The following is an 18,660-nucleotide window of genomic DNA, read 5'->3' as shown; positions in this document are numbered from 1 at the left end:
TTCATCAACACTGGATATGGTTTTACTTTTAACGTTTGTGCTGAGACGTCGAAATGATTGCAACACCAAAGTCAAATCATCATGATGTTCTGCATTAAAAAAAGGAAACAAATTTATAGGAACAATAAACAACTGTTTCATTTGACTATTATAACAGAAAAACATGTTTAACTTTGTACAATTTAAACCAAAATCAACTTCAAATACCGTCAATTAAACGGTTGATTGATTCCGAAGTGGAGGCGTAATCTTTCTCGAGTTTTTCTTTTTGAAGTTCCTTTTGCGCTTGCGATGGACTATTGCAAAACAAAAATACAATAAATCACCGAGACATGTCAACTATAGTAGCAATTTCAAGCAAATGAACAAGCAATAAGACCATCAAATTGAAGAATGCGAAAAAAAATCTACACACCTAGTTGTGAGCGTTCTAACCACATCGACCAATAAGCCAGCCTACAACACGAGACAAATAGTAATAATGATAATTTGGATTTTTTTTAAATGCTTTTATTGTACAGAATGAAGAGGCTGATATTTCTGCGGCTGATTAACAACAGCTCGTCTCGGCGGGCGTTCAGGATGATAACCGTCCATATCACTTACGTTGTACAGTTTCTTTTATTGCGCAACAAAACTTTTCACCACAAACCATCCATTATTATTTACATCAGTATAGACAGACCTGATAGTTGCACAAACTCGTAAATCAAACAAACAGCAAAATCATTCATTCATTCATTCATTCACATACCTCGTCTTTTGTAACAGTATAAATGATTTTCAAGAACAAAAACATCATTACAAATATATTTATTTGCTTAAATTGAAATCACTTAAAATGCAATTTTCAATAATTTTGAAGCTCAAATCTTCAATAGAAAGTTATTTTCTTAATTTATTGCAGCATTTTATTATAATATTAAGAAGTGAAGGCATACAAATCAATTAATATATACATGGATAACAAATTAAACGTTTCTTACTTTTAAATCATTTTGCAGTAAATAATCATTATTTTAACTGAATGCTATGCAGCTGAACAGTAAATAGCCTAATATTTAATATTTCAGCAAGAATTTATGAATTTTCAATGGTCCGTGCATTTGCTGCCTTGTGCTTGGTTGCACGTATGCCCAAAATATGGATAGATAGATGCTTTAATTTTTGAATGCATCATAAACGACACAGTACAGTTTCGTTCGCATTAGCACTGCCGAGCGACAGCTTGTTAAGCAACACTTATTATTTCAAAATTTGGTTTTTGTTGGTTTATTTTGAAAAAATAATATTCAAAAAATTATGCCAACTGAAATTTGTAAATTTATGGAAATTTCATTTGGTTCAATCAAAAGTGTAATCTCAATTGATTAACTTATCTAGTCATACATTTGATGCTCAATAAATGCAATTTAATAGTTTTGTTCTTCAGAAGTATTTGGAGTAATGCTCGATTGTTCAATTTGAAAGACATTCATTCGATGAAAGGTTTAATTTCCAACACGCGCAAAAGGTGCACAATTTGATCGGCTTTAATCTGACAGCAGGGTTTACTTCTAGTAATCAGGAGGTGACGTTAATTTTTAATGCTGGAATTGAAAGCAAAGAACTTTAAAATTCGTGTTGGCTTTGTCAAATTGTTGTTTACTGACCTTGATGAATGAATAATCGAAGTCGGAAAAACTGTGGAGAAACAATGAATTACTATCACTTGAAGTATCAAAGCGTGATTGTCACTTCGTTTTCAGGTAAACAACAATCTGTAGGTTCTGTTTGTTATCAGTTTCATGAAAGAAGTGGCGTTGAAATGCAGCGGAAAGGCGTTATGGTCCGAAGACGTTGGCAAATACTCGAAAGACGAGTTACACATGCATATTACAAATATGGTCGCTTCTGTTCTAGTCATCCATTTGCCACGTTGATAACCAGCTTAAGCATGGCTTTGCTGTTGTCATATCCACTAAGTCGTGTTCGTTGGTTTTACCCGTCACCTTGCGTTTTGGTAAAAACTCACGGCTGGCCAGCTTCACCGCAACCAGATGAACTGACATGGCTTTATCAAAAGTATCCTGTTGCCCAGATTTTGCAAATTGTTGTTCGACTCTATGATGACAGCAACGGTGCAGATATGACAGATGTAGTACGTGGCTTTTACAGTATGGCATTTGAACTTGATGATCAAATAAAAGCACTCTTGCCTAATTCATCGAAAGAGGAGGAAACCTGCCATGAACAGAGCGCTGCAGGATTGCTGGTGCTTTCTCCAACTGGCATTTGGTGTCATAATCGTCGACTTTTTTTCATGGACAGGCATTTTCTTGAACAAATAAAAACAACACGATCCTGCAAATTTGATTTGCTTTACGGAGTACCCAATTCGATCAGACTTTCCAGCTATGCACTGACGATAATTGCCGATCAGAACACAACTGATTTCTTAATTCAACTGCGCAATCAATTCAGTGCACCAGATGCAGGTGAATCTGCAGCAGACTTGATCCATGTTCAATACAAAATTAAGAAAACATGGATGGATTACATGCTGCTTTTCATATCGTACATAATTTTGCTGCTATATCTGTATGTGTGTGCTCAAAAAATTGAAATGGTAAAAAGCAAATGGGCATTGGCATTCGGAGCTGGATGTACAGTAGCCTTCTCGTTGTTGATGGCAGCCGGCATTTGTAGTCACTTTTCTCTGATTCGTCGAACCTGGCTGGTGGAACTGTTTCCTTATCTAGCTTTAATAGTTGGCGTAGAGAATACACTGTGCATCACTCGATCAGTTGTTAGTACTCCAGTTCACCTGGAAGTAAACATACGACTTGCCAGAGGCCTTGCATCCGAAGGATGGTCGATTACAAAAAATTTTCTAATCGGCTTTTGTGTACTGGCAGTCGGTTTTTGCAGTGACGTTCCTGAAATAAGCGAATTTTGTACAGTAGCTCTTGTGGGCTTTGTAGTTGATTTTTACATGCAATTGTTCTTCTACGTACCTTGTCTTACTTTTGATTTAGCTCGTTTCGGGCCTAACGACAAACTTCGATTAAGCCGAGCTCAGTTCGGTGAGAGGAATACTATACAAAATTACCCTGATGATCACTACCCGTCAGTATGTTGCCCGTTTAAGCATGCTTTTAAGTCCCTACTTCCAGCTGCGTTTAATGCACTGTTTGGTAAGGAAAAAATTTTCAAAATGATCTCACTTTTTTTCAAGGTTATTTTAAATATTTTCTTTTATATTAGAAATTATTTAAATCATAGCTTAAAGCTTCTTTATTACAGGAAATACTTCCCTACATTCAAAGCAATTATGACGGTAACTTACCAACAATGACTATTGCATTTTGCTTTAGAATATTATTCACTAAATGATTGTCTGAAGGATGCTGATACGAATGTGAACATCAACGCTGATGCTAACAGTCGAGTAGATTTTCTACATCGAATCCCAATTCCACACTGCTTGGAACAATTACTTCGTCGAAATCGACCACGCTACTTCCAACGTTTTTTCATGCTAGCCATAAGTGTTTGGATTGTTTGGTTCGCCGTCGGTATACACCGATGCTTCAATCCAAGCGAAAGCTTGCCTACAAAGTTGCCAGAAGAAAAACCTCACTGGGAATTGTTCCACTGTTGGGCTGAGCTTCTGGAATCGAAAGGAGTAACGGTGAGTAGACGTTTTGTCACCATTTTGCCCGCAGTAGAACTGCAAGCTCGTGTCAATCGTTCCTTGGTGCAAACAGTCAGGCGTCAAGCTAGAGATGCTCAACCATTAATCGTTGAAAATGTGAAACACGGCAACATTCTGGCCGCCGGTGAACCACAGTTTGGCAATCGCATTTCATGGCTTGAAGTGAAACTGACCGCCATTTTGATACTGACCTGCGCCATTTTCCTAACCGTTGCAATATTTATAATTTATGTTTGTTTCGGCGTTCGTGCGGAAAACGGCAAGCGTCCGCCAGCACTGTGGAAAATTCCCACTCGACAAACAACAGATAGCAATTGTTTCGTTGAATCCTTACCAAAAGCTTTTCAAAAACAACACGTAGACTACAAAGCTGTACTGGCCATGAATGATCGGGTAGTGTCCGTTTCAGTGGACAATCACGTAACCATTTGGAATTCTAGAACCGGACAAATAGAACATCCACTAAATCGACCACTTCTTAGGGTCAAGCCTATTGATAAAATCCAACCGCCCTGGGATAACTTTATGAAATCAGCCGATATATGGTGCATCTGTGGTCAAAATAGTCTTCTAGCTTTGGGCTATTCTAATGGCGTTTGTTCTCTGTATGACATAAACCGAACAGGATGTATTCTTTCTCAAGTTGCACCTTCAAATGTTGGAATAACTGCAATTGTTTTGCAAGGAAATCGACTTATTCTTGCACTGCTAGATGGAAAACTGCATTTTATGGAGTTGAAAACAATTTCATCTTTGAACATACATGGAATTCAGTGTACTGAAATAAAAGCAGTTCAACTCCATAAAATGACAATAACTTGCGTGACAGTTTGCAATTCGCTATTAGTCACTGCTAGTATGGATCAAACATTGAAAGTTTGCGATTTAAACACCGGTTGTGTAGAATTTAGCATGCACAGGCATAATTCACCAGTAATCAGTGTAGCAGTTGATCGTTTGACGGACACGTTTGTATACAGCTGTTGCATGGATGGTGTTATCTGTGCATGGAATTTGTGCAAACTTGGTCGACTCGTTTGGATTCAGCGTGACTGTGTTGGCTGTTCAGCTGAAATTGCGTTAGCACTGACGGGTAGATTTTTAGTCGGCTATTCACTGTCTGAAATTATTTGGATCTGGGATAAGTATGACGGCCTATTGATTAGTCAGATAAAGCAAAGTCTAGAAAAATTTATACCTTTTTGTTTGGATACTCCTCAGATTGTCGTCCTGGATGATGGTTTAATTGCAGTCAATCAGAAACAATCGATACAACTGTGGGATTTAGAAAAAAAGATGATGCTTCGTCAAGTAGATTTGGATAATCAAATGGATGGAATTCACGATCTACAACGGCTTGGAGAGCACGCACTTTTGTGTTTCATATCAGATGTGATTTATCGTGTCGATTTTCCAATTATAAAATCATTCATAACCATTCAATCATCTTCTACAGTACATTCACGGAATTTATAAAAAAAAATATTTCACAGATATTATAAAATAAAATACACATCTGCATACTTACGCACTGGTATATTATAATAAAAATATAATATTTTTAATTCAGTGATAAAAATGTGCAAGTTAGCTTGAAATAATTTGAATGACCGAAGTTCTTAGACTTGTTTATTATTTAGCCTGCGGTTGTCCTCAACGTAGATACGCTTGGTAATAGATCATTGTCCGAATGGTCAGCCGACAAATGTCCTTGGTCCTAATAGCAATAATAAATAATCAAACAAACATACACTACTATATATTTGAAAGTAGCATTCAAAATATGTACATTTAGCTAACTTTTAAAGAAAAGAAATTTTTAAACATTTAATTGAAAACTATGAATTTAAAAGAAATTAAATATTAAAAAAATATACCAAATGAAAAAGAAAAAACTTACATACCAATGGGGTATTTAATTCGAGCGTTAAAATTTGACCGATGAATGACCGGTCAGATGGACGGTCAACTGGACGATGATGGTAATCAAACCTGGTTGCGTAAGTGATGTATGAAAGTAGAACCGGCGGCCGCTATGGAAATTCTAGTCTTGGCTTTTATGCCGACATGAACGAAGTGGGTTTTTCTGACGGTCAGTGCTGCTTTGTGACAGGGTCGGCTGAGTACCAGCCAGTGACTAACACCTCAACGGTGAACATGATATACTTGGAGTTGGTATTCTGCTTCTAGTTCTTCTTCTTCTTCTTCTTCTGCTTTTTTTCTTATTCTTTTAATTTTTCATCATTTTCACTATCTTTCGATCATCGACCGCCTTCCACGTCGGCCCTGCATCTAAGCATCTAGCTGACATTGATGGCCTTGCACATTGGCCAGTCTATAAATTGTAGGCCGTCTTGTACATCGGAGCCGCACCATCCGTGCCAGGCCACCACCGTTGGCTGCACTTTCACTGACAGACAACCACATTCAGCTAGTATACTATTTTCTTTTTAACAGTCTGCTCAAATTTGCAATCAACTCACGAATACAATCACCATTAGCAACAGACATCACATACTCACTACAACAATGGAGTCGCCTGATGTTGAATTTCCCGGATACGAATTTAAACCAAACACACTCATGCTTATATCCGCCTTATCACCGTCTATCTATGATGACAATCCTTTTCCAAATGACTTGCATTGGCTTTCTGGTAAATATTATCAAATTTTCTAAAATTATATCTTTCATATGATATGCTTGACCATATATATATATATATATGCCATTAACTGTATCACATATCTTCAAAATATGGAAATATAACAAAGTTGTCCTTTAGTTATAAAGTATATCAAGTTGTGTTATTGCATATTAATTACTGATTAATGTGAGGTTTACATTGTATACACGCGTTGCTTAGATATACTTCAAATATTTAATATGCATAATTTTCAAATAATGTAATTGAGATTATAATTATTGAAACACAATTCAATGCTTTCAGTACATGCTAAACATTCAAATGTAATTATTGCCAATGATTTTTCATTTTTTATTAAGCACTGGAAGCCTATTTATAAATTTCCTTGTCTTAATTAAATTACTTTTCATTCGTTACAATATTATCATCAATTCATTTCTGTATATTAGTATGAAATAAATGTTTTTACGAGGAAAATTTCATTCATCTGAATCAATGATTCAATTTAAACTGTCCAATTATATGCTAATGATAAATTAACAATAATGCTTCCATAAAATTTACACTGTGCTTCTGTAAAATGAAATAAAAATTAAAAAGGTCAAAACTAGTCACTGTACACGTGAATTTGTTGAAATTTTGACAGAATGTTCCACTTTTTTTATTAAGAACATATATTAAAAAAGGCCATTGTACTTACTGTAAAAAATGTTTGGGCCACACGCGCAAACGTCCTTTTAAAAGCCAAACCTTATTCATTCTTTTAAAATTTACTATGCAAATAACCTTGTCGCTCTCTCTTTGTGTGTGTGTGTGTGTGTGTGTGTGTGCAATCATCAGTTGAACAACAAGTCCACCTTAGTGTATAGAAATAATGATTCATTATGTCTAATAGTTCGTCTAGTGAAAAATGATCATAACTTGCTTGCAGTGGGTGAATGAAAAAACTGTGCATTATTATGTTTAATATTTGTTAAAAAATTTGAAATGCAATAGTTCACTTGCTTCTTGAGCTTTTCTGAATGTCGTAGAGATAGAAAATATCAGCTTGAAATGTTTCCTATCATAATTATCAAATCATTCGAAACATTTATCAAACAAATAAATAAATGTATATATATATATATATATATACAGTTATTGAAGGATGATGTACTGAGAGACATCTTCCACTAAAATGATACATTTTCTGGGATAAATTTTTCATTGAGAACTGATGTTCAAAGAAAACAGTTCATAATTTAATTACAAAATCAATTATTAGATATTTATTTTTGAACTTAATCATAAATCAACGAAACGTTAAATGAAAAATAGAATTAAACAACTCTACTTTTACATACATAACTGCCTTAAATAAATAACTGTATTGGAATTTAATATGCAAAATAATGAAAAAAATGATCAAACAACAAAATGTTATAAAAAAATATGCATGAAATTGAAACAAGCAAAGTTTTCTAATTATTTTCAGCTCAGTTCATTGATGATAATAGAAAATGTTGGGCAAAATTTGTGAGCAAAAAAGAAAAAGTAGTAATACATACCTCCTCCACTTCCGGTATTTTTCCAATGCAAATTGTGTTTGTCACTTTTCGCTTATTTTCTTCCTTTCATAAAATTTCTTCCTGTTGACATGTGACAAATATTAACAATTTTTCCTATTTGTTCAACTTGACTATAAAAAATTTAGAGTTTAGAAAAATAAGAACAAAATTACAAATGAACAGATTTTCATCATGAGCATAAAAAAATTTCAATTTTCTCTTCTAAACAAGTAACATTTTACTAAAAATTAACAACTTCAATTTTATGTAAATGTTAAGATAACAACTGACAATGGGTTGAACTAATCTGAAAAATGATCTTCACAATACTTCAAAATGGATGTGACATTAAATTAGTTGTTTTCTTTAAAATTACATCTTGGAACATACATGTATACAACAATATCTATTCCAGTTCATGTTAGAAAAAAAAATACTTTTTACAATTACATAAAATATAACCTTTGATAATTTAGAAAAAAAGACTGTAAACCTGAATATTATTTGCCATGATATTGTGCTGCATACTGTTAAATAGGACCACAAACCAACTAATCTATTGTGTGTTCTGTGCTAGAAATTTGTTCATTTTTATTTCTAATTTCCTTATTGTGCATGCATCATATTATTCGGTTATTGAATGAAAAAAAAATAAACAGATATATAGATAGATAGATAGATAGATAGATAGATGATCTGTGAAATAAAAATGCCACAAGTTGGAATTTCTTTTCTTCCTGTTCAACGCACGCGCGCAAAATTTCATTTTCCAATAATAGCTAATGCTAGTGGTGTGTTTGTCTGTCCTTGATCAAACTGTTGATAGGTGATAAAAATTGAATAAGATTTTATATATTAAATTTCAAAAGAGAACTAAATTTAAACATATAGAACAATAGTTGGCTGAGTTTTGGTATTTCAATTACAAATATGAAAAAAGTTTCACAACGGCTGTATATCCACCAAAAATATTATTAAAAAGACATTTTGTACGTCATTAAAAAAATCCTGTTTGTCAGAAAATGCTTCAACCTGACCGGCTAGAGAACTGTGTCAGTTTAGAGGCCGGAAAAAAATACTTCCTGATTCAACAAAGCTATTTCCCATTGCTTAGGTCAAAGGGAGATCACTTTCTGCCGGTCCTTTGTTCAAGTTGCCTCTGAACACAGTGGGTAGCATTGGACGCAACATCAATATCATTTTTTCCAACAACAAGTAATATTATAATATACTGATAATTTATTTTTGTTCACTTTTATACATTTGCATATAATGTTATTTAGCATTCACAGCTTATTATTGTAATTGCTGTTATTCAACATAACTGTCATTATTATTATTACTGATGTATTATTTTTCAATAGTGATTTTCATAGAAAAAAAGGAAAATCAACTGACTTACTCGTGATGATAAGTAAGAGATGCTGGCAATTGCCTGCTGTTTGCTTTGGTCTGCTGGTTTTTAGGTTGCGACTTTTTCAGCTTAGGTCGTTAGGTAGCTGTTGAACTAGGTTGACCTTGTATGCGCCGGTTTCAGTAACAACGTTTTTGCTGCAACCGCGCTCCAGCGGCCTGGATTTAGGTGCCCTTTTGCAGGATGAGGAGCAAGATGCTCTTCTAGACTGTTCAGGTCAGTCGGCCGCCGTCATGTCGGTTACCCGAAAAAGCTGAGGCAACAGGAACAGCTGCAATCAGTTGTGAACAACTGCACAATAATAGGTGTCCCGAAAGAATCGTTCTGATCAGTTGGCTCAATTGCACCCGAGGTGGTTAGCACCATTAAGCAATGCACCTCTTATTTCTTCTATAAATGACACCTATTTATTTATTTCTGTGGGATAACCGTCCAGTCAGCTGGCCCGTATTCCCTACTGACCCGACACTGACTGGCCTGATGCACTCGTCTCTGTTAAAACTGGGATGAGAGAAAGAGCAACAGACGAAAATCATCAACGAACTAGCATAAACCAGTAGTACCACTAGCATCTCCTCAGTTTGTTGTCAGTGGTATTTTATTATTCTTCCCTCGAAATCAAATTCACAACCGCTGCTTCCATTTGTACTATTTGTATCTCCCTCCCTCTCTCTCTCTCTCTCTCTCATTTGTATGCAGGTTATCTCTGCTATTAGCTTCTATCAATGAAAGCTGATATAATAAAAATACAATTAGGCAAACGTCGATCTCCGTCATCAAATCCAAATCTAATGCGCTTAATATTGGCTGGTTTAGAGCCTTCGAACACGCAAACATCCAACACGTGCCTCGTCGATTCAACTCAAGACAGTCTATTCCGTCTCGACTGTGCACTGGATGCGAACAAGCAACTTTCAACTTTTGCCGATTCATCTTTAACACTCGACAGTCCAGTTCAACAACAGCCAGCTTCATTTTATTTCTCTTCTTCTGACCTCGACACTGTCTCCACCACCACACCACCACCTTCATACGAAACTCTCACTCAACCTCCGAATTCAATGCTTATCACATCCACCACACCTACTCCTACTGCTACTAACACTACCGCAGCTGCAGCTACAGCTACAACAACAACAACAACAACAACGACACCACCGCCGCCGACAACATCCAACACTAATAATAACAATACAAACAAACAATATCCACCAAGTCATCCATTGGCGTTACCAAAACACGTGTGCAACATCTGCGGTGACAGAGCATCCGGAAAACATTACGGTGTATACAGGTATGAGTGCTTTTTACACCACTTTCAAAATTTACTGAAAACACTTTACTCAACTTGTTAAATGATCTGAAATAATAATTAAAACTGTAATAAGCTGGAAATTTCAATGCACATGAGCGACAGTAAATTTCATCTCATCATAAAGGTCAGTATTTTAATTTTAGACTTTATGATGTAGTTATAAACAAATTTCATAGCATGAAGTAAAGATAATTTTCATTAGCCAAACACTGATTTCGTTCAGCTTTATGATATGTTAGTTTATGTAACGTAAGGTGAAACGTTCAGAAGTAGTGGGAGCTTCAAAAAATTAAATTTAAATTTCAATGGACAACTCTTTTCCAGTTGTGAAGGATGTAAAGGATTTTTCAAACGTACGGTGAGAAAAGATTTGACTTACACTTGCCGAGAAAGCCGTCATTGTGTAATTGATAAGCGTCAGCGTAACCGCTGTCAATACTGCCGCTATCAAAAATGCCTGATCATGGGAATGAAAAGAGAAGCTGTTCAAGAAGAACGTCAACGCTTACGTGGCGATCGTTCAGAAAATGGTGAACCGGAAAGTACTAGCAATTGCATATCTGACATTCCACCTGATCGCGTGCTTGAAGCTGAACTTATGGCTGATAAAATTCTGCTCGGCGTTCCACAGGTAAGGACAATAAAAGTTTGCTTTCATAATCTAATCTAATCTAATCTAACCTTATTTCATATCATATATTATAATAAATTTATAAACATATTCATGTGCAAGCATAAATAAATAATGTGATTTTTCCATGCTTTTTTTTCACGTCATACCTGTTACATACATTATTAAGTTCGTAGAATTGTGAAAGTTAACAAGTAAAATACACAATCATTTCAATTCAAATACAACAATAAAACAAAACCCTGTTCCCGAATAAAAAAATATTTCAAAAATGGGCAAATTCAATGGTACTTAATGGAATATTCAAATTTGAATTAAATAATCAAAATTTTCTTACGTTTTTTTCTTTTCTGTAGGATACTGTGGATGCGTACTTTGTTCAGCTAGTCCGTTGGGCCCGTATGATTCCTCATTATTGTGAATTATCGATTGAGGATCAAGCATTATTGTTGAAAAATGGTAAATAAAAAACAAAACAAAAAATCAAATTAATAAATAAAATAAAATAAAATACACAGACAATTGAAAAACTAAAATTATTTATTTAGGCTGGAATGAGCTCATCTTAGCACTAATGGCTTATCACTCTACGCATACGAAATCGATGGAAATGTGCATGTCGTCGTCCACAACAACCACAACTGCTGCGGCCGATTCGACTACATCAGTGAACTCATTGGAATCGTCAGAAGATAATAATTACGATGTGATTTTTGATCGAATGATTCACGAATTGACATACAAATTGAAAGATTTACAAGTCGACCGGACAGAGCTTGGGCTTTTACGTACCATTGTACTTTTCAACCCTGGTAAACGTCTATCAAATATTAAACCCAAATAGTACACAATAAATTAACAAAAATGAATATTTGCAAAAATATTTCGTTTAAGATATAACTGGTCTGAAATGTGGTACCGTGGTCGAGTCATATCGAGAAAAAGCGTACAATTGCTTAGAAGAATACTGCAGACAAAAGAATCCTAATCAGCCAGGTCGATTTGCAAAATTGATGCTTCGCCTTCCATCACTGCGTTCCATTGGTCTTGCATGTTATGATTCTCCGTGCTTTATGCCACCCATTCCGACACTTACCTCTCTAATTCAAGCACTCAAAGAACAATGCTATGCTTTACATGCCACTGTACCTCAATTTTGAGCTTTCGCACTGTGACGAACCTTCAGTTATTAATTATTGCACTTTCTTTCGCTCGGGACGACCAAACTTTTGCGCCTCGGTTGATCTCTCAAGCACGCTCGTTCTCAAAATACACAAATGACATACTTAAAACAAAACTCCATGTAATGCCACAAGTTATGTGATGGTGCAACTTTTCAAAAAGTTCGGCAAATTCGTGAAATTAATATTTCTTGTTGAATTCAGATGCCGATTTATTATTCTCAGACAATAATGCTACAACAGACAAAATAAAAATAAAAAATAAATAGTATTGCATTATTTCTCAAAAAGAAACTACTCATAACTGTGGAAATGAAAAATATTTTTAAGAAAAATCTAGAATATAAAGAAAAAACGAATAAAAAATCAAAGTTTCCATCTAGCTCATTTTACGCTCACATCCTTCGCCAAGCAAGAAAAATTAGTCAGTAAAATTGCAACACTGTAAAAAACTTCAAAAATGCAAAAGAAGAAAAAATGCAGAAACATTTGCAAACTTTACTCGAAACTGTAAATGTGACAAACACTCAGTTCTCGTATCGAATTGCTAGACGCAGACGTAATTAACAATTTACAAATCATGTGCATTTCAGCATTTCAATTTGCCCTTAATCTTCAAGAAAAAGAATACTTAAAAGTTTCACATGATAAAATAACTAAAATGAATGCTAGGAATTCTTTTTTTCACTTCATCGCCTTTCAGTATCTGCTCTTTTTATTTTGCTTTTCACTACCAAATAGTACTGTACATTTTCACGGAGTTGAGATGAGATTTTTGTAAAATTTGTCATTCTGCTGAAAACTACTTGCACATCAATTTCTAACGTACTGTAGTAGACATGACATCGAAAACTTAACATGCAATGCATAAAAATAAAATTAATAAAATGAATGAAGTTTAGAACAGGAATAAAAATAAATATATTCATACATCAAATGCAATTTTTCTAATTTGGATTTTCAATTCAACTACAAGCCCAACATTGAAGAACTACAACTCCTGAACTAACAGCTGAATATGATAATAGCTGCAGCTTGAAGAAATTAACAGTGAATAAATAAAATTCGAAATAAATTGTTAATAAATATAACACATAAATAAATGAATGTATGAAAAATCAGTAAAACACTTCCCCACAATTGTTGTCGTCAAAATAATTAAATGCATTTATATTAAAATTTGCATCTGCTGATCGAAAACGCCCGCAGTTTCGTTTGCAGATGAAATTAAAAATCTATGAAAATTATTAATTAATTAATTAAATAATTTTCTGAAACAAAAGCAATAAATATTCAGAAAAATTTTCAACCAAGTGAATTTTTTACTGGACAAAAAAGTATCCGCAAGACAAAATAGGAGACAGAGAAGATAAGGAAAAACAGAGCGTTAAGTTAGCAAGATTGTCATTTGAAGATGAAATGATTGATCATCCGGTCCGATAACAAGTAAAATGAAATAAAAATTAATAATAAATACAATCGTCCAGGTGAAACTGATTATTATTCACCGTCAAGAAAAAAGAAACAAAAAATCGACCAACCAAAAAACCAAAAATAAATGTGAATTAAAAAAGGAAAAAATAATGATTCATGTTATTTTTCGTCTTGAGAGGATTCCAAAAATCGCTTATGAGAAACATATATGTGGTTGATGAAAAGAAAAATTAATGTCGATAAATAATAATTAAAAAAAATAACGACGATAGATGGAAGAAAACAGAAAGAAAACTGCTTATAAAAGAGGAATAAACATAATATATGGAAAAACAAAATTGAAGACTAATGATGATTGATCGAACAGATTGAAAGTAGAAAACAAGCATAAATAATAAAAGAAATGAAATGAGAGAAACAAAGGAATGAAAGCCTTATTCTGCACAATTAACCAACCTTGGTCGATAGAAGAAGTAGAAGAAGTGGACACCAATGAACACACTGGGTGAACAGTGCCAAGTCAAAAAAGGAAAATAATAATAAAATAAAATGATGTAATATATGCTTGTGTGTGTATATAAATAATAAAAAGTAATAAAATAAATAAATAAATAAATAAATAAATAAATAATACCGGACCAGTAAGACTCAGTGAGCCGTTTCGGCGCCGGGCGCTTCAAGAGACGTCGTGGTCTCTGTAACGTTCAACGGTGAAGTTTCAAACGGACCATTGACTTTGGCACAGACGCTATCGCCGGACGCCGGATGTGCAGCGGCATCAGTTAAGGCAGCAGTAATGTTGTACCTCTGACGGCTAAACGGATGCATAGGTTTTCGTGAACTCGATCTGTAATAATACGGATCACGGTCGCCGCTCGTTGTTCTATTACACATGCTCTGCTGAGTTGGAGGCTTTTCACCCCAACCCAACGACTCTTCATCCATATATGCCATGCCGGATGCGTGTCGTCGCCGTTGCGCGTTGCGCCCGTTCCTCCTACCACAGAATAGTACAATCGCATAAATGAGCATCGCGACATAGCCGGATATAGTCAAAGCCACAAAACACAACCGCATGTCGTTAATGTAATTTTTCATATCGTTGATATCATCGGCAAGGCGAATAAATTTGTAAGACTCGGACAAGAGCTTCTCCAATGAGCCGGTCACAGCAGTCATGTTTGCGTTGGACAAAAAATTTATAACAAGTTCGATTGGATTTTTACCACCTACATCGAACAATCCACCACCGTAATCAAAAGTCTCGTTACCTCTAAAAACAATGGAAACATGAAATAAAATTATCCCACTGTATTAAAATTAAAAAAATTAATTAATAAACAAGGAATAAAAAAAGAAAATAAAAAACAACTATTACAATCGCATCATTCACAGATAACGAGATATCATTTTTAAAAAATTATAAATATAAATGTGATAAATATAAAAGTATAACAGAGAGTATTATTTTGTGCATACGCGAAAGCAAAACGAACTCAAAGAACAAATGCGCGCAACAAATGGATAAAATTCAATGAATGAATGATTGAATTGATACAGATGGAAATGAGTTGAAATTTTCAAAAATTAACATCAATTATTCATCTGCATTTTACGTTTCAAACTCTTTTCTTTCAACAATAAGGCCGACACGACAATAATAAATTCATCAAATCACAATTCCAACAAATTTTCACGCCTGAGTCAATAAACTCAAAAGCAAATAGAAACTTTCATAAAATTCGTTAAATTCAAAGATTCATTAACAATTCAACAGATGCTTCATGAAAAATCATAAAAAATCATATCAATGCACAACAACAACAATAATAATAATAACTGCTAAAATTTATCTGTTGAATTGTTGCACTAATGAAATGAGATCCATATTGATGATATAACACAATAAAGAAAGATAATTCAGATCACTGCTGCTGTAGAAATAAAAAATAAGCAACAAATCTCATCGTACAGTTGAATAAATTAACTAGCCTATTATTAATTAGCTTCCTTTCATTACTCGATCATTCTTTTTCAGTTTCACAATAACAAAACATATCATGCTAATTCAACCAAAAAAAAAAAACTAAACCTATAATTGCATCCTTTCTTACCTACTTTATATATCACAGAAAAATAACAGAAACGCTTTATGAAAAACGAAAATGAGAAATGCTTCAAGTGTAGCTTTCAAATGATCTTTACACGTTGCTTCCAAACGATGGCACCCAACAGTGTAATCTGTATTACACTGCAGACGTTTCTGTAGATAACAAATATAACCACCAAATGCGCCACTGAATACTGATGCAATGGAAAAAGTGATTAGTCACAAATACAATATTGAAACGCTGCCCCGGCAATGACAGCGCTTAACCTAACTGTTTAAAGTGGATAAATAACAGTATCATAAAATCACTCACTGACGCATACTGTAAAGTATTCATTTTAAAGTACGCGACTTTAAAATGTCGAATTTAATGCTAAACTGTTCCTAACTCACCACTAATGCAATGAACATGAAAACCGTTTTAAAATAAGCATTAATAATTGTAAATTAATAAAGGAAACGTTTAACGACGGCATTTCAGTAGATGTTTCACAGCCGCAAGCTATTTGAAAATTGATAATGGATGTCAAACTGCTCGATCACTTGAGAATAAAATAAAATCAAACAAATCATCATCACATTTAGCGATGATTTGCAACAATTACGTCACCATTTGATCCACATCAATTCATGAATGCCAAATTAGAGTATTAATTGCACAATAAAAAGGCACAATTCTAAGTGAAAAAAAGAATCATACTGAAAAATTCTTTCACTGAATTATTTAGCGTCGTTTTCGCATTCTTTACCTCTGAAAATACAACGTTTCTGCTAAACGTGCCAAAAATGAGCAATTAACAAACTACCTGTGTGCACGAAAATATTTCACTGAATTAGAATTCAATTTCTAAAATTTCAAAACTAAATAACCGCATAATTATCAATGAAAACATAATTTTTCTAACAACATTCAGATAGATCACTGATAAATAAGGAAAACATTTCAAGATTGCAATTTAAAATAGATTTTCAAAATACCGAATTCGTAACCACCCAACCGCAAAAAACATGATACACATTTGAAAAATCACATTTCACAACAAATATTTCATAATGCATTACAACAACAACATACAGTATTGAAAGCAACACTTCTCGTAAAAGAAATACATTTCTCAGAATTGTTAATATCTTAAATCAAACAATAAAAAGCATTTTTATCATAGAAAAACTAAACAGCCAAATAACTATTAAATGAAATGTTAATTAATTGCAAAATTTTCAAAAATTACTGGTCACAAACTCTGACAACTACAGTCAGACAAATTGTAACTAAGGTTACGATAAAATAATGACAGTAAACACCTGATTTGAAGCTTCAAAATTATTAAAATATAAATACTTCAATCTGATAAATTGTATGAACAAAAAAACGTTTTTTGTTATGAGTTGAAAAAAATTTTTCAATACAATTTTCTAGAAGACTACGAAATAGTTCATTAGAAGAAATCACCAAGAAATTTACTCACCGATTAATCAGAAATAAACAAATAAATAAATAAACACTAAGCTTAAACGAGCTGCTCTTCTACAATGATTGCAGGTAAAAGAGAATGCAGAAGCAAATATTGTGACAAAATTGTCCTATGCACACCACAGCTTATTAAACACACGTTCATGTATGTGAGCAAGTGTGTTTGAAAGCTGACCGAAAAATCAATTTCACATCTGTTCCCGCTGAACAACAATCTACCCCTAACCTAACACCACCATAGCAGTGTCACACGCAAAAAGCTACAAACTGAACTTTGCAAAGCTATTGCACGCACAATTTCATCCTGCAATTCGCTATTTCTTCCACGCAAAACACACACTTCGCCACACAAAAATAACCGCTTATATAGAAATATTATCAATTAATTAATACACTTTTATACAAAAGTTCCACTGTATACAAAAATAATACTTTATTTCAAGCGACTGAAGCGACTGATAAATCTGCGTAAAATTCAAATCTAAAAAAGAACACATCGCTTTTATAAAAACGGAAAAGAATCGCCAATAAAGCACTGAATGCTTTTTGCATGATTGATAAATTAATTGCACGGGTAATTTATTCTCTACAAATGAAAATAATACAGCAAAAGTAATAGTAATTTGATGTCAACTGTAAATTACATGTCTTTCTTTCTAGATATATTTTAACAACTGGAAGATATTGTTGAAAAGAAATAATTTCAATAAAACATGCATCAACAACCGTACGCACAATATCTGCAATCGATTGATGATCGATAACAAAAAATGTAAATTTCTGTATAAAAACAAACTACACAACATGTTCAAATTTAACACAAATACTGCTTACACTACAATGCTTACAATACAATGCATTTTGAATACAGAATAAATTTCAACTTTGTACTTTTAATCATGACGTGTTGTCTAGAGGACAGTAAAATAGAAAATAATGACCCTAGTGGTCAGCCTTGCTGGACAGCTGAAATCGAATAGCTTACGAGGCTTGTACTCCCCATCTATTTGCAAGAGAAAGGCGATCAATGACTCGGCCCAGTAATTAACATGGACTGATAATTGCAGAAACTGCCAATTTCTCAGCCAACAGCCCGGTCAGTAAATAAGAATGGTATTTATAAATTGAAAAACAGTAAAATTTGTACAGAAATGCAAGCACAATTTCTCATCAAAACAACACACAAGACAAATAAGCATAAGTGAACTTT

At 33.9% G+C, this 18,660-nt stretch overlaps 3 protein-coding genes across 3 annotated transcripts; 2 read left to right on the top strand and 1 right to left on the bottom strand.

Annotated features, from left to right (window-relative positions):
- Positions 1–1,696: 1,696 nt before the first annotated feature.
- Positions 1,697–5,418, top strand: Tsp_03231 (sterol regulatory element-binding protein cleavage-activating protein). Its single transcript, XM_003379526.1, has 4 exons — positions 1,697–3,112; positions 3,265–3,319; positions 3,357–5,152; positions 5,338–5,418. Exons 1-4 carry the CDS (start codon positions 1,697–1,699, stop codon positions 5,416–5,418), a joined length of 3,348 nt encoding a protein of 1,115 aa, XP_003379574.1.
- Positions 5,419–10,030: 4,612 nt separating this feature from the next.
- Positions 10,031–12,411, top strand: Tsp_03230 (retinoic acid receptor RXR-alpha). The gene is made up of 5 exons (XM_003379525.1): positions 10,031–10,599; positions 10,945–11,251; positions 11,608–11,710; positions 11,800–12,063; positions 12,146–12,411. Exons 1-5 carry the CDS (start codon positions 10,031–10,033, stop codon positions 12,409–12,411), a joined length of 1,509 nt encoding a protein of 502 aa, XP_003379573.1.
- Positions 12,412–14,514: 2,103 nt separating this feature from the next.
- On the bottom strand, positions 14,515–18,453 carry Tsp_03229 (conserved hypothetical protein). The gene is made up of 5 exons (XM_003379524.1): positions 18,436–18,453; positions 17,719–17,811; positions 16,955–17,107; positions 16,008–16,129; positions 14,515–15,139 (listed from the first exon to the last, which is right to left on the bottom strand). Exons 1-5 carry the CDS (start codon positions 18,451–18,453, stop codon positions 14,515–14,517), a joined length of 1,011 nt encoding a protein of 336 aa, XP_003379572.1.
- Positions 18,454–18,660: the final 207 nt, after the last annotated feature.

This window comes from Trichinella spiralis (genome assembly GCF_000181795.1).
Source record: "Trichinella spiralis strain ISS 195 chromosome Unknown Scfld2, whole genome shotgun sequence".
NCBI classification, from domain to species: domain Eukaryota; kingdom Metazoa; phylum Nematoda; class Enoplea; order Trichinellida; family Trichinellidae; genus Trichinella; species Trichinella spiralis.
The sequence above is the reverse complement of the archived record's forward strand: the minus strand, read 5'-3'. Positions and strand labels throughout refer to the sequence as shown.